Below are 21,119 nucleotides of genomic sequence, written 5' to 3'. Positions count from 1 at the left end.
CATCTGGGATGCCATGTTTTGTTATCTGCCTAAACACTTATTGCCATTTTTAGAGTTTTAGAAGGAAACAGTAGAGAGGTGAGCTGTGCTGTTTGTTTGCAAGATGTTTTGTGCTATTGACTCTGCGGATGAGGGAGGAGCAGGCGGAAGAGGATTGTCCTGAATTGGTCCCCATTGAGGCGAAGCAGAGAGAGGTGGAGGAGGAGGAGGAGAAGTCTGGCCCCGGCGCTAAGATTCCAGTCACAATTATCGCCGGGTATTTAGGTGCTGGGAAGACAATACTTCTTAGCTATATTTTGACAGAGCAACATTGTAAAAGAATAGCAGTGATTTTAAATGAATTTGGGGAAGGAAGTGCAGTGGAGAAATCCTTGCTGTCAGCCAAGGTGGAGAACTCTACAAAGAGTGGCTGAACTTAGAAACGGTTGCCTCTGCTGTTCCATAAAGGACAATGGCCTTAGAGCTATTGAGAATTTGATGAAGAAGAAAGGGAGATTTGATTACATATTGTTAGAGACCACCGGATTAGCAGATCCTGGTGCTGTAGCTTCTATGTTTTGGGTTGATGCTGAATTAGGGGTTGATATTTATCTTGATGGTATCATAACTGTTTTGGATTAAAAATACGGATTAGAACATTTAGCAGAAGAAAAACCTGATGGACTTATCAATGAAGCTTCTAGGTATTCATTTATTTAAAATATTTACTGATTACTGGCTAAATGGAAAAAGGAAATTATTGGTAGGAAAAACAAACTGAGAAACAAAAACATAATCAAGAAAAATCTTTTTCCTGTATTTGAATTATTGATATTTATAATGGTCTGATAACTAAAATTTTATTTAAAACTATATTACAGCATAAACTGAGTGCTGAGCCCAGTTGTTCTTTGTGAGGAACTTTTAAATTGTTAACATTTAAAAATATTTCGTTGTTTTCACACACTTTCTTTGGATTGAAAATGATTGTTAAACAAACAAAAAACAAATAAAAGGAAACAGTAAAAACTTGTCAGGCCCATAAACCTTGTGCCCTGCCATTTGCCTAGTAATCACCAGCCAGGTAAACCAATCATGGCCGGTTTTCTGAAACAGACTTGCCAGTCATTCTACACATCGAAAACACAGCCTGCATCTTCATCCCGGTGTTAGTATGAGAGGGAGTAGTAAAGGTGAAAGAAAATATCAGTTCTGGGAGCAAGAAGAAAAATAAACTGAAAACTCCTACGCCCAGCTGCTGCTTTCAAGTGTATTATTCTCCTGGCCTTCCTCTTCAGGGGGGCAGGGGGCAGGGGTCAAACCCTAGGTTCCCTAAGCTGAACTGTATTCAGGTTACTTGCCACACCCCACGGCAAACACATTAGACTAATATACACCAAAATGGATTATTTTAGCAAATACTGATCTTAACATTCTTTAAAGTTGAGACTAAGAAGTTTGCAGGTTGCTGCTTGAGATTATAGGGGCTTGGAGTCTTATTAGTGGATTGCACTTTTGTCCCTTGCAGGATCTCAATTTTAAATCCACACTCATTTCTAGATGTGGGTCTCAGTTCAGTTCAGTCACTCAGTCGTGTCCAACTCTGAGAGCCCATGGACTGCAGCACACTATCCCTGTCCATCACCAACTCCCGGAGCTTACTCAAACTCATGTCCACCGAGTCGGTGATGCCATCCAACTATCTGATCGTCTGTCGACCCCTTCTCCTGCCTTCAGTCTTTCCCAGCATCAGGGTCTTTTCCAGTGAGTCAGTTCTTCCCATCAGGTGGCCAAAGTATTGGAGTTTCAGCATCAGTCCTTCCAATGAATATTCAGGACTGATCTCCTTTAGGATGGACTGGTTGGATCTCCTTGCTTTCTAAGGGACTCTCAAGAGTCCTCTCCACCATCACAGTTCAAAAGCATCAATTCTTCGGCACTCAGCTTTCTTTATAGTCCAACTCTCACATCCATACATGACTATTGGAAAAACCATAGCTTTGACTAGATGGACCTTTGTTGGTAAAGTAATGTCTCTGCTTTTTAATGTGGTATCTAGATTGGTCATAACTTTTCTTCCAAGGAGCAAGCGTCTTTTAATTTCATGGCTGCAATCACCATCTGGAGTGATTTTGGAGCCCAAGAAAAGAAAGTCTGTCACTGTTTCCATTGTTTCCCCATCTATTTGCCATGAAGTGATGGGACCAGATGCCATGATCTTAGTCTTCTGAATGTTGAGTTTTAAGCCAACTTTTTCACTCTCCTCTTTCACTTTCATCAAGAGGCTCTTCAGTTCTTGGCTTTCTGTCATAAGTGTGGTGTCATTTGCATACCTGAGGTTATTGATATTTCTCCCAGCAATCTTTATTCCAGCTTGTGCTTCATCCAGTCCAGCATTTCTCATGATTTAACTCTGCATATAAGTTAAATAAGCAGGGTGACAATATACAGCCTTGATGTACTCCTTTCTTAATTTGGAACCAGTCTGTTGTTCCATGTCCAGTTCTAACTGTTGCTTCTTGACCTGCATACAGGTTTCTCAGGAGGCAGGTAAGGTGGTCTGGTATTCTCATCTCTTTAAGGATTTTCCAGTTTGTTGTGATCCACACAGTCAAAGGCTTTGGCATAGTCAATAAAGCAGATGTTTTTCTGGAACTCGCTTGCTTTTTCTGTGATCCAACGGATGTTGGCAACTTGATCTCTGGTTCCTCTGCCTTTTCTAAATCCAGCTTGAACATCTGGAATTTCACGGTTCATGTACTGTTGAAGCCTGGCTTGGAGAATTTTGAGCATTACTTTGCTAGCGTGTGAGATGAGTGCAGTTGTGGGGTAGTTTGAGCATTCTTTGGTATTGTCTTTCTTTGGAATTAGAATGAAAACTGACCTTTTCTAATCCTGTTGCCACTGGTGAGTTTTCCAGATTTGCTGGCATATTGAGTGCAGCACTTTCACAGCATCATCTTTTAGGATTTGAAATAGCTCAACTGGAATTCCATCACCTTCACTAGCTATGTTCGTAGTGATGCTTCCTGAGACCCACTTGACTTCATATTCCAGGATGTCTGGCTCTAGGTGAGTGATCACACCTTTGTGATTATTTGGGTCATGAAGATCTTTTTTGTATAGTAGTACTGTGTATTCTTGCCACCTCTTCTTAAGATCTTCTGCTTCTATTAGGTCCATACCATTTCTGTCCTTTATTGTGCTCATCTTTGCATGAAATGTCCCTTGGTATCTCTAATTTTCTTGAGATCTCTAGTCTTTCCCATTCTATTGTTTTCCTCTATTTCTTTGCATTGATCACTGAGGAAGCTTTTCTTATCTCTCCTTGCTAGCCTTTGGAACTCTGCAATCAGATGGGTGTATCTTTCCTTTTCTCCTTTGCCTTTCATTTCTCTTCTTTTCACAGCTATTTGTAAGGCCTCCTCAGACAACCATTTTGCCTTTTTGCATTTTTTTTTCTTGGGGATGGTCTTGATCCCTGCCTCCCATACAATGTCACGAACCCCCATCCATAGTTCTTCAGGCACTCTATCAGATCTAATCCCTTGAATCTATTTGTCGCTTCCACTACATAATAAGGGATTTGATTTAGGTCATATCTTTTTTTTTTTTTTTTTTTAAGTTTTATTAAAGTATAAAGGAGATAGAGAAAGCTTCTGACATAGGCATCAGAAGGGGGCAAAAGAGTACCCGATTTAGGTCATATCTGAATGGTCTAGTGGTTTTCCCTACTTTCTTCAGTTTAAGTCTGAATTTTGCAATAAGGACTTCATGATCAGAACCACAGTCAGCTCCCGGTCTTGTTTTTGCTGACTGTATAGAACTTCTCCATCTTTGGCTGCAAAGAATATAATCAGTCTGATTTCGGTATTGACCATCTGGTGATGTCCATGTGTAGCCTTGTGTTGTTGGAATCCAGTGTTTGCTATGACCATTGCGTTCTCTTGGCAAAACTCTATTAGCCTTTGCCCTGCTTCATTCTGTACTCCAAGGCCAAATTTGCCTGTTACTTCAGGTGCTTCTTGACTTCCTACTTTTGCATTCCAGCCCCCTATAATGAAAAGGACATCTTTTTGGGGTGTTAGTTCTAGAAGGTCTTGTAGGTTTACATAGAACCGTTCAACTTCAGCTTCTTCAGCTGGTTCAGCTTCATTTTGGGTGTTAGTTCTAGAAGGTCTTGTAGGTGTTTTTGTTTTTTTTTTTTAAATATGGAACGCTTCAAGAATTTGCATGTCATCCTTGCACAGGGGCCATGCTAATCTTCTCTGTATCGTTCCAATTTTAGTATAGGTGCTGCTGAAGCGAGCACGGTCTTGTAGGTTTTCATAGAACTGTTCAGCTTCTTCAGCTGGTTCAGCTTCATTACTGGTTGGGGCACAGACTTGGGATTACTGTGATATTGCATGGTTTGCCTTGGAAATGAAGAGAGATCTGGACATGGGTCTAGCTTGGACTTTAAACTCTGTCAGTCATGGCAGGCAGAGGGCTTTTTTACCACTAGTGCCACCTGGGAAGGCCAACTCCATCATTCAAGGCACCGCAGCCATTTGAAATTGCCATAGTTCAACTCATCTTCTTTGAGGTCATCTGCATTTATGAGGAAACCTTAGTCACACACAACTGAGGACTGGGAGGCATTCTAATGTTCCAATAACACACACAACAGGAGGGGACTAGAAAAATGTGGAGGGAGAAAAAACAAGACTCGAAAGCATTCAGAGTAGTGTACGAGCACCCTCTAAGGAAGCTGTCTTTATTTGTATTTTGAGAGTGAACACATATATGGAAAATGCTGTGATGGTGACACAAGGCTCAGTCCCTTTTTAACTGACTTCCTGGGGAGAAAGTCAAAGACGTGGGGAAGCAGAACAATGGAATGCAAACACAGAAATTACCTCTGTTCACCTCGGTGAGTAAACACATGGCCTAAATGCAGCCATTCCCAAAACTCATCTTTGCTGGAGGTAAAGGCTAAGTAAACAAAACGCCAGACTGTGTGTCTGAGACACGTGTGATGCTGCATATACTGGCCTCATGTGTGAAGGAATTTTGGTCAGGCCATGATGAGAAAGGCAGAATGGTCACATGGAATCAAAAGCCCAGTTCTTTGTGACCGGGCACGTTTTGCTGGCAACAGTTAACTGTATACACGGCCGTTTACTGGAACGGGGGTTTCGGCTTCCCTTCCCATCCCCAAAGCAGCGCAACAGGTAGGAAACGGACGCAGAACAGAGGAGCATGCTGTTAACTGGGGGACTTCAGTGCAGCCTGTGGGAATGAATCCCTGGGCCGGGCTGGAGTGACGGTGCCCTCGGCCGCATTCCCCAGGGTCCTCTTATGTTGTGCGATGGTTATTTACAGGAGGGTTAGACAAAATAGTTAACTACTAAAGGTATCCCAAAAAGGGCCTGAGAAAATCTGGTTAAAATGTATAACCTTGTATTGCTACGGATGGGAGCAGTCGTTTTTATCTCTTAAAAATAATAAAAAGATTCTGTTAAAAAATATATTTATCCAGAAAGATGTTGATTTGAACTCTAAAAAGCAACGTGGGTTCACGATTTTCCCTTTTGAGTACAGAGCCACTGAGTTTTGTCTGTAGCTCCCTTGCTCATTTCAAGCCCACCCCTTCCTCTCCAGTGTGCCCAGGGCACGTGGCGGGGTCTTCCCAGGCCTCTGGGTGGAGACCTCTCACCAGAGAAGGCATGGAACACACCCCTGCTTTGGTGATCCTTTGGCCAGCCTGCCCACTTCGAGAACAAGCCTCGGGCTGTCCTAGCTGCTCCTTCAGGGTCAGGGTTAGCTGCCTTGGGTTTAGCCTGGAGGATCCTGCTCTCAAAGGAACTGCCTTTACAAATTCAAATCAGACCCCTCCTCGACAAGAAGTGGAGGTGGTTTGAAACGATCAGTAATTTTTAAGGCTAAGGCAACATCCGTTGTCATCTGTGTATCTTAATTTGATGCAAATAGTTAACCCTAAATCTAAAATAGATCCTGTACTTATCTCCTCTTCAGCTGTGGCGGGAGGGGTGGAATAAGGTGGGGGTGGCTTAGGAACAGTGAGGGTGCCCTGGAAACCCTGTACAAAGGTAAAAATTAAAGAGCAGATCGGCACAGGTGATCCATTTCTTTGGTGAACTGTAAAGAAGTGTCTCCTAGGTCCTCATACACCACGCTCTGCAAAGGCTGCTGCTCTCTATAAAAGCACCCGACTCTGCAAGAACTCGTCATCACTCCTCGATAAAAATTAATCTACAAACCTGGGGGGAGGGGCAGTGGGAGGAGGGACTGGGTTTGTATCTAAAGCTGGTAAGTAAAAAACGTGACCTGCAAGCCAACAGAGCTAATGGAAAGTGACGATGCTCTCCTCCCCTTATGCCTGGAGCGCGGGGGCTGCGGGACCCCAGCCCGTTAACCGGGGAGCGTGGCGGGTGGGCCCGGAGAAGCCGCGGCCCCGCACCTCTGCAGAAAGCAGGAGACAGCTGCCTTCTGCTGCACCCGCGTAAGGTGCAGTCCCGCGCAGGCGCAGTCCCTCGACCGGGAGCGCAGACAGGGGGGCGGGAGGCAGGCGGGCCTATTTCTCGGTGAGTGACAGCTGGAGGACTTGCTGCAGCTCCGCCTCCTCCTCGCGCAGCCGCAGCTCGCGCTCCTCCAGCTCTTTGGCGGAGAGCTCCATGGCTAGCTGCAGGTCGCTGTCAAAGCGGCTGGTCTCACTGGAGGTGCCGGAGCCCAGGCCTTCGGAGCTGCTGAGGAGGCTCTCCTGGATGGCCCTGCGTTAGAACCACAGAGGGGAAGAAACAGTCACCCCTGTGGGCCGGCAGCACCCATGTTTCTTAACCCGGGACCCAGTGCCCGCCATGCCAGGCGCTTCCTGTCCGCTCAGTATGCATGAGGCCATCAACCTCACCTAACTGGGGGTGCAGGTGCTGGGTGCTGGTACACACCTGCCCGAGGTCACCCAGCCTCTAAGGGCAGGGCTAAGAATTGAACTTGGATCTATTTTAAAGCAAATCCCAACTTCTTCAACAGGTTTTCATATGTGCCCAGACTATAGGAAGATGTTCCATAAAATGAGTCTTTCCAGTTAAACCCCTCCTCAAACGGATAATCTGGCAACTTCCCAGTGGTCCGGTGGTTAGGACTCCGAATTTCATTGCCAAGGGCGTGGCTTTGATCCCCAGTGGGGGAAATTGTATAAACTTCCCACTAAGGGCAACTCAGCCCTTCTGTGATCATATTACATTCTTCGCAGATCAGAAAACATTTACGGGGTGCCTTTCTGCCCATGACACTGGTGAGGAACTGGTCAGCAATTCTATCACGAGTTCCTGGAAGCTCAGCCACCGTGAGCTTGAGGAACTGCCACAAAGGAAGGAGAACCAACATTTTATCAAGTCTCTCCCACCAGGCCTGCTGCTGCGTGTCCTATGCACCTGTACCAACCTCGGGTTAATCAAGAGTCATGTCAATCACCTTTCATACTGGGCGTCATAGGCATGTGCCTGGCTAATCCCTCCATTAGAAGCTGGTCCTGAAAGCTCCTAGGAAAGACAAAGAGATGCATGTGAATACCCCTTAGAAGGAATAAAGTGTTGTACTGACAACAAAATGAAAGCAGAAAGAACAAGATTAACAATATTTCAAGTCCATTATCATTGGTGCTGGGTGAAAAACTAACAGGGACTGGGATTATCTCTAAAGTAACACCCAAACGTCAGGTAGTATAGGGTCCGCTACCCTGAATGACAGCTACCAGTTTCTCTTGCTTGATATCAAACCAATCTACTAAAAACTACTCAACCTGAGGCAAAGTTTAAATGAATAAAGCAAGTAATTCTTCTAGAGCAAGACCAGAATACGTAACTCATTACTGGTCATCTTTGGCTACTCCTCTTTTCAAAATGTACGGTCAAGGTTGATGTAGCTGTTGGAAAAATAAGCTCACTTAGAATGGGGAAAGGAAAAGCACACTGGATTGACAGTGAGGGTGAGGGGAGAGAAGCCTCTCAGGGGAACATGCCAGCACTGGGGTCTGGCCCTTGGCCCAGCAGCCTCAGAAAACAAAATGGCTCTAAGAATGGGTCCATGTGAGGCGGGGCTCATGCTAGCAAGCTCTGAGACTCCAGAAAAAGCAAGAATGTGAAAAACCTCGGCTGGGAGGACACTGGAGTGTGGGCACTGTTCACAAAGCTTAGTGGCTCCATGAAGGCAGGCGCTGGGGCTGCTTCACCACGGAACCTCCCAGCACCTGGCACAAGCCTGGCACAAAGCAGGCACTGTACAAACCTCTGCTGGATGAATGATGTAAGGAAACCAGTAGATAGCAGGAGCCCAGGACCACACCAAAGGGCAGAAGCAGATCCCACTCTTGTAGAGCAGGAAGCCACCAAGTCTGGCAGGGAACATCCTGTAAATGATGATGACTGGGGCTATGCACATGGTCTTATACAAGAAGCTTTCATAAAAGACCAGGGACATAAAATATAATCTAGGTAAACAGCACAAATATGCCAAACTTGTCATTTAGAACCAAAGACTGAGGCCAAACGGGAGGGTAAAACCTTCCCAGCCCTGCCCTGATACATGTACCTGGCTTCGGCTGGACTCCAGTAAGCTCTGCTGGATGGCAAACTGCATTATCTCGTAATCTTCATCCTGCAGATGCACATTTCTGCCGTTGTCTTGGACATGGTAAGACTCAGGGATTTCAAACACAGACTGATCAACCTCGAAGTTTGTGAGAGGGGAAGCTGCAACACAGAAGGTGGCAGTCCAGTGCCTGAGTCAGCAGAATAAATTTCCACTTCAACTCTTATAAAAATTTTTTAAATTAAAATGATTAATATCAAGCTTGCTGCTAGGTGAGAGAGATTTCGAAGAAGAATAACCTCGACAGGGAAAAGTACCAGAATACTGTTTTGTTTTTTTTCCTTTGTGCTTCGACTTTTTTTTTTTTTCAGTAATATAATCCATAATCACCATAAAAAAAAAAAAAAAAACCACAAGACTGCAAAACTAAAAGTGAAGATCTCTCTCCCTACACCCTGTCTCCTATTTCCAAACGCCAGAGGTAACCAGTGTTTACTTGTGTGTCCTGAGGAGTGTGATGTGTGTGTGTGTGTGGATATACACACAATCACACCAATGTCTTTATCTTTTCCTTTATTATTATGAAAAACAGTAAACATATAAAAGAGTATATAACACACCTGTAAACTCAAAAGTGATAATAATAAAAACAAAGGCCTGCATATCCTTCAACTAGCCTAAGACACACAACACTACTGTACCATAATAAAAAAGAAACTCAAAAAAGAAAATGAAAAAAAGAAAAAAGAAACTGAAAAAAATCCAATTAAGTTTCAATATATTATAAGTGAGTAAACTGGAAAATAAAACTAAGAAACAAATCCATTTACAACAGCATCCAACATCTGAATGGGACTGATGGCAAAGGAGCCTGAGGAAATTTGGGGGGTTAATGGAAATGTTCTGTATCTTGCCTGTGGTGATGGTTACATGGGTTTGTATACATTTGTCAAAATGCAATGAACGGTCACATTTAAAATGGGAGGATGTGATTACATGTCACACCTCAGTAAAGTTGTTTTTTAAGATAGGCTGTCTTTTTAATTCGAGGGGTCATATTCATACATTCCTACAAATTTTTTGTTTTACTTAATTGAAACTAAATCTAAAATTTTCTTTCAGGACAGAAATCAACTTCATAAGATACTCTAATTTCAAACTGAATAATCAGTATAATGATTAAATGTATGAATTTTTTTAAAATCACAAAATCCAACTTTTTTTTTTTTTTACCTGAATCAGGCTGGGTCCCTTCCACATGTTGAGATACAGTTTCTTCAGCAGTGCTACAGCCATTAACATTTCCAAATGTAATCCGTGCATTTAAGACATGAAACAAGGGAATTTCTAACAAAATAAAAGCTTTTATAAATAAACTTTATCCAGAAGAATAACAGCCACCACTTACTGAGCACTAACTATGCTGGTACCATGCTAAGTACTTTCTGTAAGTATGATTTCATTTAATCATAACAACCCTTTCCCAATATTCAGATAGGAAGACTGAGATTCAGAGAGGTTAAATAACTTCTAGATCACAGGAAGCGATCGAGCCAGGATTCAAGTGTCATGAATATACACCTATCCAAAATGTAAATTCTTCACAAGCAATTATGTATTATATGTGGTATCATGTGCACTAATTCAAGCCCTAAAACATATTAATGTATCAAAGGATCTTAGTGTCAACTGTCTTCTTAAAATAGTAAGTCTTATCTGAAGTTTCACTTCAGTAAGGTTTGATCTTAAAACAAGGCATGTGTCCCCTTTTTATGCCTTTTTCATCTGTCAGCATCATCTGGAAACAGCACTGATGGCTGGGGGAAATTCCTAATTTTGATGTGCAAAATGAACTAAGAACCAGGACACTTCTGTAAATCACACTGAACTCGAGGCAAGTCTGCCCTTTCCCGTAGGTCCCTTGTCGGGTGCTCCTCTGCTTGACTAAATGTACCTATTTTGATGGGAAATCCGGGCGGGAACTCCAGTTTGATGAAGTCTCTCAGCCGGGCAAAATGTGCGCTGGTGCGGGCCATCAGGTCAATGATGGGGACCACCTGCTCCACCAGGGACAGCGGGAACTCCTCACACATCCATAGCGTTGCTTTAAACCTGCCGGATTGCGTGAGATGAGACCGACCAAGGCTGGCTCCCCGAGATGGGGGGGCTGCGTGATTCCCCTGCAGTAGCCTAGACAATGCCTGCTTCCCCATGCCCCGGTCTCCCCAGTTATCTCACACCCCCTGCATCAGAGCTGGGAAGGGATGAGAGCCACAGAGAACTTGCATCACCCCGAAATCAGGGCAACTGGGGGCAAACGACGTGCGCCACAAGCCTTAATCGATAGCAAGCAGAAAGTACTGGTAGCTGGGGGAAACCATTTCATTTGACCAGCTGAGGCTTGTCGGCAGTTAAAAAAGGAATTCTTATATCCAGTCTATATTCTATTTGGAGAAGGGCTAATAATAAGACAGGAAATTTACTGTCACCTTTCATCAGATAAAGTGATTTTAATTTTTTGGGGGGGTTACGCGGAATGCAGGATCTCAATTCCCCAACCAGGTGAACTTGTGCCCCATGAAGCGGCAGGGCAAGAAGTCTTATTAAGCAAAAGACTGCCAGGGAAATCCCAGTGATTTGAAATTATTTTTCAAGGGAGGGGCTGGAAGAAGAACCATGACATGGGAAACAGCACAACTTCTCAAACAAATAAGAATCTGTAAGTTGAAAATGACCGCTGAGTCCCTCTTACTTTTGCGTCCTAATCGTCAGCTCCTTTGGCCTTCCGATGTCCCTGTCTTTCAGATCGAACTCTTCGTTGAAGTACTCATCAGGCGTGATGGCTGTGGGGTTGTGGGCCGTGGCGCACTCTGTCGTGAGGTCCTGCCGAGCCAGAACTCAGGGGAGTCAGAAATGCCAATGCTGCTGGCAAGTGGAGGTCTATGGCACCCAGCCTCTGAGGTGGCTGTGTTAACCAGCTACAGAGCAGGAAGTTCTGGTCATTAACTTTTTTTTTTTTAACTAAGTTACTGCACAGAACACCTACAAACCTATTACCAAACTACATGGCCAAGCCTAGTGGATTTCTCCATTTCAAATCGTTTCTCCAATCTCCTCTGCCTTTTTACCTCCTGATTAGAGAAATGAAAAAGAAAAGAGATATAGACAGAAATATCTGAAAGCATATCTTCAGACTGAACCCAGGGTTCAATCCCTGGGTCAGGAAGATCCCCTGGAGAGGGAAATGGCAACCCACTTCAGTATTCTTGCCTGGAAAATCCCATGGATGGAGGAGCCTGGTGGGCTACAGTTCATGGGATCTGAAGATTTGAAGATCAGGTTCCAGCTCTGTCCTTCTCTAGCCTGTGACACTGGAAAGGTCACTTCATTTTTCAGACCCTCAGTGACATCCGCGGCAGCAAATTTCAAACGGTTATTGTGAGGAATGAGTCAGAAAGTGTTTATTAAGGAGCTCTATTAAAATATAAAGTCTCGAATCCTTTTTTTTTTTTTCCGGTTCCATTTTTATAGAGAGGTCCTAGTTTAAAACAGATACGAGAGAAAGCACCTGATTCTATGATCACTATCTGCCTCTAAAAGTCTTTTATTTTCCAAGGCTTACTCATCTTATTCTCTTCCAAAAGAACATCTCTGATTCCAGCTCTTAAGCCTTTTCAAATTAAGTGGCCTGCTCAGGGTGCAGGAAATGCCACCAGAAGCACAGAAAAGTCATCTCCTGTTAAACCATGCTGGAAATCACGTTTTGACTTACCCCTTGAGCACCAAACTGGTGTTCCACAGTCCCAAGCAGCGATTCCAGTGGGTTCCTGTCAGCTACAGAGGGGGGAAAGTTTATTTGACTTTACTTATGATTATAGAAAAGGATTCCCGTTCTACCTTTATGTTTCTCCATTATGCATTAGGAAATCCATCCATGAACAGGCCAATAAAATCATCTCTATTAACCATCAGCTAACACTCTTTCTGGGGGCTTCCCAGGTCACTCAGTGGTAAAGAATCCACCTGCCAATGCAGGAGACCTGGGTTTGATCCCTGGGTCAGAAAGATCCCCTGGAGGAGGAAATGGCAACCTACTCCAGTATTCTTGCCTGGGAAATACCACAGAGGAGCCTGGTGGGGTTCATGGGGTTGCAGAGTCAGATACGATTGAGTGACTGAGTATTTCTATGATACTTTTATTAAGGTCCCTAAGCTCGATGAACAGAGTTTTAAGAATTCAATCAGAATTACTACAAAGAGTTTAGACTTAGGAATGAGCCAGGTCTGATTCCAGCTGCACCCTGTGGGTCACCTCTTGTGTGACTGAGGCCTTAGCTCCCTCATTTGTCGGACTGGACTAAAGGGGACAGCAGTGGAGGAGGCAGTTAACAGTGACTGCAGGCTTCCCACGTACAACAACTCATCTCATCCTCGCAGTGACTCTTAAGGCAGGTCTGGTAGCTGAGGTGACCAAGGCACAGAGTGGACAGGTAACCTCACAAGGCCCTACCAGCCTCAGCGAGCTGAGACGAGGCGGCCACATGCTGGCAACGTTTTGGTTCAGAGCCCAAGTCCTGTCTGAATCTCCCACCGTGATGCTTTGCACTAACTCACTTCAGTGATAAATACTCTTCAATATCTTTACTTTTTTGACTTGAATTCAACAACTGTTCTTCATAAAACATCAGCAAGATCTTGTGAATGGCTTTAATTACAGCTGATGCCAACTACAGGGAAGTGCCACCAGGAGTGAGTCAGACTAGGGAGAAACTTGTAAGGAGGAAATTCAGATCGGCATGACCCCATCACATTGACCCCCGAGTTTAACAAGCCGATGAAGGTGTGCTCTAGGCTAGAAACGGGGTGGGTGGGGGGCGGGGAGAAGGGAAGAGATTACCTTTGTATCTTTTTTTTTCCTCCTCGGTCAGATGTTCTGTCCGTATTTTGGTGATCACGCTCACATTGTTCACCGTGTAAACCTTGAGGGGTGTGTGCAAAAGGAAACAGTGACATGGGGAATCAAAATTCAACAGATAAGCAATAGCAAGAGCAAGAATGCTGAAGCCAAAACAAAACAAGCCAAAAAAAAAAAAAAAAAATCCAGCAAAATAAAAATGAGAAATGGTTAAACATTCATCAGGACTTTTCAGAGAAAATACAACAGCTACCAACTTAGAAGTGCCTCAGTAGTTACTCTGCATCCCTGACATCCTTCATTACCCCTGAGGAGTTGACAGGGACAGGCTGCTCCTGCCTACTTGCCCTTTATGTTGCCGAACCCTCTCAAAGAGGGGCCTGCAGTGTAGGCCTCCCAGCTGAACTTCTCCTAAGGGAACTGAACCTGCGTCGTGTCCTTGGACTGATTTTTGGTAATCTTATACCGAGACTGACCTGGACAGCCATCTGCTGGGGCAGAAGGAAAACGGAAGGAACACAAGGTTCTCTACACCAGTAAGATCTAGAGAAAACCAGCAAGCCACTGTTTAAAAGGTATTCCGTTTATTGACCCCAAGTTATTTTAACTGCCAGGGTCAATGCTCTGTTTTCAACGTTGACTGAGGAATACTGGGGTCTGGAAAGTCAAACGGTCTGGTTCACAGAGAATTAGCTGAAGACGCCTAACACCGGATTCCCAGTGTTCAAAGATTCAGGGAAGGAACACACGCAGCACTTCTGAGTGAACCTCGCTGAGCGAGACGTAAGCCTTCCTCGCTCACTCAGAGGCCCCCAGAGGACCCTGCCGCTCCTGGCAGTGTGGCTGTGAGCCATCAACCCGTGCTGCACTGCAGGCCTAGCGAGAGGCCAAGAGATGGCTTCCCAGGTGACAAGATGCCAGGTGACTCGAGCGACCGTCATCTCCACTCTGACAGCTGTGTTCCAAATTCACTGACGTCATGTGAGTGGGCTGGGAGCCGACTGGTTTACAGTGAGGTTGACTAAGAATGTTGGGAGACTCCTAAAAGCTATGTTGCAATATATATTTTTTAAACCTACTCAGGTGATTAAAAAAGAAAAAAAAAAATGAACAAGCATGTTAAGTCTAGTTCTTTCTTTTCCTTTTGCTTTTAAAGAAAAAAATTGTCACCCCCACCAGGACAACTGATACTGGGACTGATTTCTCTACAGCACAGTTTCTCTTTGGCCTAACTAGAGACCTCCTTGGGATGTGCTAGCTCACCTTCTGCGAGTCAAATAAGATACAAATCCAAGGAAGAGACACGCTAGACAGAACTTATTCCCCAGAGCACCTCCTCAGCACAGATGCATGACAAAGTCTGAACAGATCCCTCATTTGCATAGAAGCTAAAGAGCCGAATGAAATCTTATTTTAAGAGTGTCCTTTTACCTTTGCTTCGTAACCATTAACAACTTCTGCTTTATCTGTCCTCCAGCCCCAGAATCCGGATTTAGTTCTGATAAAAAGTGAACACCACAAATTTCCACATGTACAATATGCCATTCAGATTCATCCCTGCAGCCTTTACAAGTTTTCTTCCCCCAGCTTAAGTGAGCGAAGGACACTTGGAAATTAGGGTCCCTCTGTCCATGGAAGGATGTTGTTAATGACAGATGGCTCTAGCAGCTCCCCCACACCCCCTCCCGCAGCTATTCATCAATTTGCCTCGCCCCCTCGGCAGAGAAAGCCTCCCATCTTGGCTTCCTGACAAAAGCTGCCGGCAGAGCTGACAAAGGTGGTGACACTCATGGGACAGCTGTCTCGGAGGAGTGCGCGCAGATGACCAGCGTCCAAGGGCTCGCCACTAGGTCGGGGAGCCCTTACGGGGTCATCCGGACCACGGGCAATGACAGAGTTGGCAGCTCCAGCCCCTTGAGCAGCTGTATCTCAGTCTAGGAATTCTTAGATCCATGAGGCACAGGCCACCCTGCTCCTCGGGAAGGAGAAAGCGGGTGGGGTGGGAACTCATGGCGGTGGGGAGCTGCTTGCAGAAGCCGTGGGCACCAGTAAAAAGGCTTGGAGGCGCGCTCTGTCTCCGGTTTGGTGCAGCAGTGGGCGGAACCAAGTCTCAAGCGGCGTTTTAGCCTAGCCCTCGAGTCCAGCTCCACTGCAGCTGCTTTAAAGCAGTCAGCACTTCAGCAGCAGCTGCAGCCTTGGGTAAGTGCCTGAACCCCTCATTACTCCACTCAACATATGCCTGGAAAAAAACGCATTTAGGAACCAAAAGCAGCCAAGAGGCTGGGGATCGTTTCCAAGGCAGCGCACCCTGGGAAACGCTACCGCGCCCCGGGGAGCCCCGCCCAGACGGCCCCTTTGTCTAGGACATCACATCCCGGCTCCACTGTGACTGCTGCACGTGGGCCTGCCTCCCGCCCCGACCCTGGGGTGATGCAGGGCACACACAGGTGGCAGGGAGGGGGTGATCTGCACCCTGTTTTTCTAAACAGTCTGCTTTTCTTCTGGTGAGATCTGGTCAAAGAAATTAGTCCAAGCTGGGGAGAAGGAGTTTTAGGTGTGTATTAGAGTCCAGCACAGAAAGGAGGGGACAGAGCCTTGGTTTTCCTATTCATTATCCGCCATTAGTGCAACATCAGTCAGCAAAAGCAAGACCGGGAGCTGCCTGTGGCTCAGATCATGAAACTCCTTATTGCAAAATTCAGACTTACATTGAAGAAAGTAGGGAAAACCACTAGGCCATTCAGGTATGACCTAAATCAAATCCCTTACAATTATATAGTAGAAGTGACAAATAGATTCAAGGGATTAGATCTGACAGACAGAGTGCCTGAAGAACTATGGATGGGGGTTCGTCACACTGTACAGGAGGCAGTGATCAAGACCATCCCCAAGAGAAAGAAATGCAAGAAGGCAAAGTGGCTGTCTGAGGAGGCCTTACAAATACTGAGAAAAGAAGAGAAGCGAAAGGCAAAGGAGAAAAGGAAAAGATATACCCATCTGAATGCAGAGTTCCAAAGAATAGCAAGGAGAGATAAGAAAGCCTTCCTCAGGGATCAGTGCAAAGAAATAGAGGAAAACAACAGAATGGGAAAGACGAGAGATCTCTTCAAGAAAATTAGAGATACCAAGGGAACATTTCATGCAAGATGGGTACAATAAAGGACAGAAATGATATGGACCTAACAGAAGCAGAAGATATTAAGTGGTGGCAAGAATACACAGAAGAACTATACAAAAAAGATCTTCACGACCCAGATAATCACGATGGCGTGATCAATCACCTAGAGCCAGACATTCTAGAATGTGAAGTCAAGTGGGCCTCAGGAAGCATCACTACAAACAAAGCTAGTGGAGGTGATGGAATTCCAGTTGAGCTATTTCAAATCCTAAAAGATGATGCTGTGAAAGTGCTGCACTCAATATGCCAGCAAATCTGGAAAACTCAGCAGTGGCCACAGGACTGGAAAAGGTCAGTTTTCATTCCAATCTCAAAGAAAGGCAATGCCAAAGAATGTTCAAACTACTGCACAAGTGCACTCATCTCACACGCTAGTAAAGTAATGCTCAAAATTCTCCAAGTGAGGCGCCAACAGTACGTGAACTGAGAACTTTCAAATGTTCAAGCTGGATTTAGAAAAGGCAGAGGAACCAGAGATCAAATTGCCAACATCCGCTGGATCACAGAAAAAGCAAGAGTTCCAGATAAACATCTACTTCTGCTTTATTGACTAAGCCAAAGCCTCTGACAGTGTGGATCATAACAAACTGTGGAAAATTCTTAAAGAGACTAGCTGACCACCTGACCTGCCTCCTGAGAAATCTGTATGCAGGTCAAGAAGCAACAGTTAGAACCAGACATCGAACAACAGACTGGTTCCAAATTGGGAAAGGAGTACGTCAAGGCTGTATACCGTCACCCTGTTTGTTTAACTAAAATGCAGAGTACATCATGCAAAATGTCGGGCTGGATGAAGCACAAGCTGGAATAAAGATTGCTGGGAGAAATACCAATAACCTCAGACATGCAGACGACACCACCCTTATGACAGAAAGTGAAGAGGAACTAATGAGCCTCTTTATAAAAGTAAAAGAGGAGAGTGAAAAAGCTGGTTTAAAACTCAACATTCAAAAACTAAGATCATGGCATCTGGTCCGATCATTTCACAGCAAATAGATGGGGAAACAATGGAAACAGTGACAGAGTTTCTTTTCTTGGGCTCCAAAATCACTCCAGATGGTGACTGCAGCCATGAAATTAACAGACACTTGCTCCTTGGAAGAGAAGTTATGACAAACCTAGACAGCATATTAAAAAGTAGAGATGTTATTTTGCCAACAAAGGTCTGTCTAGTCAAAAGTATGGTTGTCCAGTAGTTATGTATGGATGTGAGTTGAACCATAAAGAAAGCTGTGCTGCTGAAGAACTGATGCTTTTGAACTGTGATGTTGGAGAAGATTCTTGAGAGTCCCTTGGACAGCAAGGAGATCAAACCAGTCAATCCTAAAGGAAATCAATCCTGAATATTCATTGGAAGGACTAATGCTGAAGCTGAAACTCCAATACTTTGGCCACCTGATATGAAAAACTGACTCAATGGAAAAGACCCTGATGCTGGGAAAGATTGAGGGCAGGAGGAGAAGGGCACGACAGAGGATGAGAAGGTTGGATGGCATCACCGACTCAACAAACATGAGTTTGAGCAAGCTCCGGTGAGTTGGTGATGGACAGGGAAGCCCGGCGTGCTGCAGTCCATGGGTCGCCAAGAGTCGGACACGACTGAGCGACTGGACTGAACTGAGTGCAGTGTGACCCACTCAAGGAAAGAGAGGGCTCCTAGGGGATGACCCTGCAGGCCAGCTGTCTCCAATTCACTTTCCAGAAACACATTTAGGGACCACACCTAACCGATCAATAAACCCAAGGCCCCTTTTCATCAGCAATCAAGGAAAATTCAGATCTTCCTTTGGGGGAACCGATCGATCCTCAGTTCCTGTCTCTCAGTAAGAACTCGATATCCTGGCATAAGAAATCACAGCTTTCTGGCACCTGGTCTTCTGAGGAACCAAAGGATGACCCAGTCTGCTCCACGGCACCCTTTGTGGATGCTGAGAAATCAGAACCACGCTTTCTTACTGGGAACCGCCAGGCTCCTCACTCACCCACCTCTGTACCATCCGCCACCCCAGCTGCTCCATTGCCTTACCCATGTCCACTCTCTGACAGCTTAGTTACTGAACTCAATGTCTACATCCTGTTTTAAAACCCAAGATTCTGGTTTTAACTTCTTGATAAACTGTATGTGCAAAGGTATCTGAAAATGACAGAAGGAAACCCAGCCTCTTCTTCGGCCATTTTTCCTCTGCCTGTCTTCACTGAGACCAGCACCCCGAAGGCCACTGAGCTGGTTCTGGGCTTGGAGGCTGCCTCACAGGTTGGGTTCTGTTTGAGGTGGGCAGGGCAGGAACCTTTCAGATGAGAGAAAAATCCAAACTGCAAACAGAGGGTCTATACCCACAGGCCAAACTTGAACGCGGGAAAAGTACATGTTTGCAAACATCAAGCTCCGAGTGACAGATGAGAAGAAAGAAAGGGAAGAAAGAGACTATCCGAATATATCAGACCCTCATCTGCTAAATTTAATCAGCTGAACGCTCGCTCACACCTCACTAGGGTTAGAAGTAGGCAAGCACACTTTTTCTATTTCTACCAGCAAACCTCACCCTCGTGAGGGGCTCAAGTCCTTGCTCGAAGCATGAGAAACTCACTGAGCACATATTTCATTCCGAGCCCCACCAAAACAGCAACTACTTTCCAGAAAACTCTTTCAGCAACCCTCCGTCAGCTGCAAAAGGAGGGCTAGCCTGAACTATCTGAAAACCCCGAGGCCACAGGAATACAAAATACAACTCAGTACAAATGGAAGGCATGGTCATTGCCCGTCTACCCGCTGGGTAACAGCCAGTAACCATCACCTCTCTGTAAACGACACTTCGGACCAAACAATGACCCTGCAGCTCTGCCGCTGAACTAGAGGGAACAGTGGCTCCTCTCATGACATCTGAGATTTCAGCCCAAGATTCACTCTTTTTCTCCTTTCAGCTAAGGAAACAGAAACCCGGAGAGGAAGCCGGGGGCTCAAAGCCGCAGAGGGAGCAGCTCTACCAGTCACGCCACGTTCCTCCAGCCGTTGCTCTCCCGTCTTCCAGCTTTTGGAGCAGAGCCCTAAGCAGGCGGGCCCTCCCGCCCTGCAGAGGCAGGTGCTCAAGCCTGGAGATGTCTTCCCAAGACCCTTCCAGGTATGGTCAGTCCCTAAACCTCACTGTCCTGGGAAGACAGCGGCTGCCACCTGGTGAGACCGGTGCCCAGAGGCTGACGGAAGGGCACTGACCCTGCCTCAGGGGTGTCGCTCCCAAGGCAGCAGATACCTGACGTTTTCTCTTCTGCTACCAACAAGCACCCTAATTCCACAGCTTGGTCTAAATTAGGGGGAAGGGGCACTTAAGTCTTAACATGTGACTACACAGAAGACTCTTGGTTTTAGTAATAAATTTTCTACTGGAAAGAAAGATGAAAAGAAAAAGACAGAACAGTTCACATACTCATTAAGAGAGAAGACAGCCCGAGTCCAGGAGAACACTGTTTGTGTCGGCTCAGATGATGTGGCTTTGGTCGACAGGGAGCGGGATGTGACATCCTAGGCAAACACTCAGGGCTCGTGGAGACTCCCTGGGTTCAGTGTGATCTCTGGAACAAACTCTTAGCCTAACTAATAGCTGTGACAGCCTCTGTCTCCCTCATGAATCCTCGGCGCTGCCCCTGGGGAAGACACCCAGAGTCGGTGTTCTCACCTGGCTTAACTGCCACACAGACCTCCCCAGAGGTTGCACCAGACAAAGTCTGGAATCAAACTGAAACCCTCCAGACTCTTGCTCAAAACCGTTAGGCCTCATGGGGAAGCAGAGGGCGGGCAAGGGGGAGAACCACATTGAACTGTATGCCAAGTGTGAATCTGATTAATAACCACATTCGATACTGGATCACATCTGCCTTGGAAACTCAAAGCTCCACGGTTTAGGACAAGGGAGTCTTGTGGACTGCCAAACACAAAAATCAAATTCAAGTAAAATCTGTTAGAAAAGGGCCCATAAAAGAATATGAAGATGTTTCTCTAAGACTTCACCAAAGTGTGATAAAAATGCCACAGGGGTGGAGGATGTTAGCTGTGGTATCCATTTGGCTGGAGCAGAGATCAACGTTAAAGTCCACTAGGGTTTCTTATGCCATAGTAGAAAAAAAATTCTAATCCACCCATAGTTTCCAATTAATATATACATGCTATTAAGATGGCAGTAATGGGATTAGACATGAAAATGCAGAACTTAAATCCATACCTTTCAAAAGCAATGTTTTTAGTATCGAGGCTGGTGTTAATGACGGGGCTTGTGAGCCGCCTCTCAACCTCCCTGCTTTTAGGTTTCATCAGGTCCAGAGTGAGGCGTTCCATTTCCTGGGAAAGGTCAAAGTGTTCAGTGGTGACCACTTTGTCATCATGGTTGACTTCCATCAACTCTGCCCAGTTGTCTGTTAACGGAAACAAGGGCATAACTAAGCACAGTGCAAGGAAGATGCAAA

General features: G+C 45.3%; 1 protein-coding gene, 1 non-coding gene and 1 pseudogene across 4 annotated transcripts in view; 1 reads left to right on the top strand and 2 right to left on the bottom strand.

The window, feature by feature from the left end:
* The first annotated feature begins 128 nt into the window (after positions 1 to 128).
* On the top strand, positions 129 to 924 carry LOC133055499 (zinc-regulated GTPase metalloprotein activator 1B-like; annotated as a pseudogene).
* A 3,260-nt stretch (positions 925 to 4,184) lies between these two features.
* On the bottom strand, positions 4,185 to 4,291 carry LOC133058065 (U6 spliceosomal RNA). Its single transcript, XR_009693189.1, has one exon. It is a non-coding gene; the product is annotated as a U6 spliceosomal RNA (small nuclear RNA).
* A 412-nt stretch (positions 4,292 to 4,703) lies between these two features.
* ANKRD13A (ankyrin repeat domain 13A) overlaps positions 4,704 to 21,119 on the bottom strand; it is a 34,552-nt gene continuing 18,136 nt past the window's right edge. For 2 of the 3 annotated variants that reach the window (XM_061141733.1, XM_061141735.1), the window contains 10 exons: positions 20,879 to 21,068; positions 14,918 to 14,984; positions 13,469 to 13,550; positions 12,344 to 12,405; positions 11,324 to 11,454; positions 10,526 to 10,683; positions 9,805 to 9,918; positions 8,572 to 8,732; positions 7,456 to 7,523; positions 4,704 to 6,752 (listed from right to left, as the gene is read on the bottom strand). In XM_061141733.1, the coding sequence (XP_060997716.1) occupies positions 6,557 to 6,752; positions 7,456 to 7,523; positions 8,572 to 8,732; positions 9,805 to 9,918; positions 10,526 to 10,683; positions 11,324 to 11,454; positions 12,344 to 12,405; positions 13,469 to 13,550; positions 14,918 to 14,984; positions 20,879 to 21,068 (1,229 nt within the window). In that variant the 3' untranslated portion in view covers positions 4,704 to 6,556. Of the gene's footprint in view, positions 6,753 to 7,455; positions 7,524 to 8,268; positions 8,390 to 8,571; positions 8,733 to 9,804; positions 9,919 to 10,525; positions 10,684 to 11,323; positions 11,455 to 12,343; positions 12,406 to 13,468; positions 13,551 to 14,917; positions 14,985 to 20,878; positions 21,069 to 21,119 lie in introns of all 3 variants that reach the window. The other variant, XM_061141734.1, reaches the window with a different exon arrangement.

The sequence above is a fragment of the Dama dama genome, chromosome 5 (genome assembly GCF_033118175.1).
Source record: "Dama dama isolate Ldn47 chromosome 5, ASM3311817v1, whole genome shotgun sequence".
Taxonomy (NCBI): Eukaryota; Metazoa; Chordata; class Mammalia; order Artiodactyla; family Cervidae; genus Dama; species Dama dama.
Note: the sequence above shows the minus strand (reverse complement) of the source record. Positions and strands in the feature narration are given on the sequence as shown.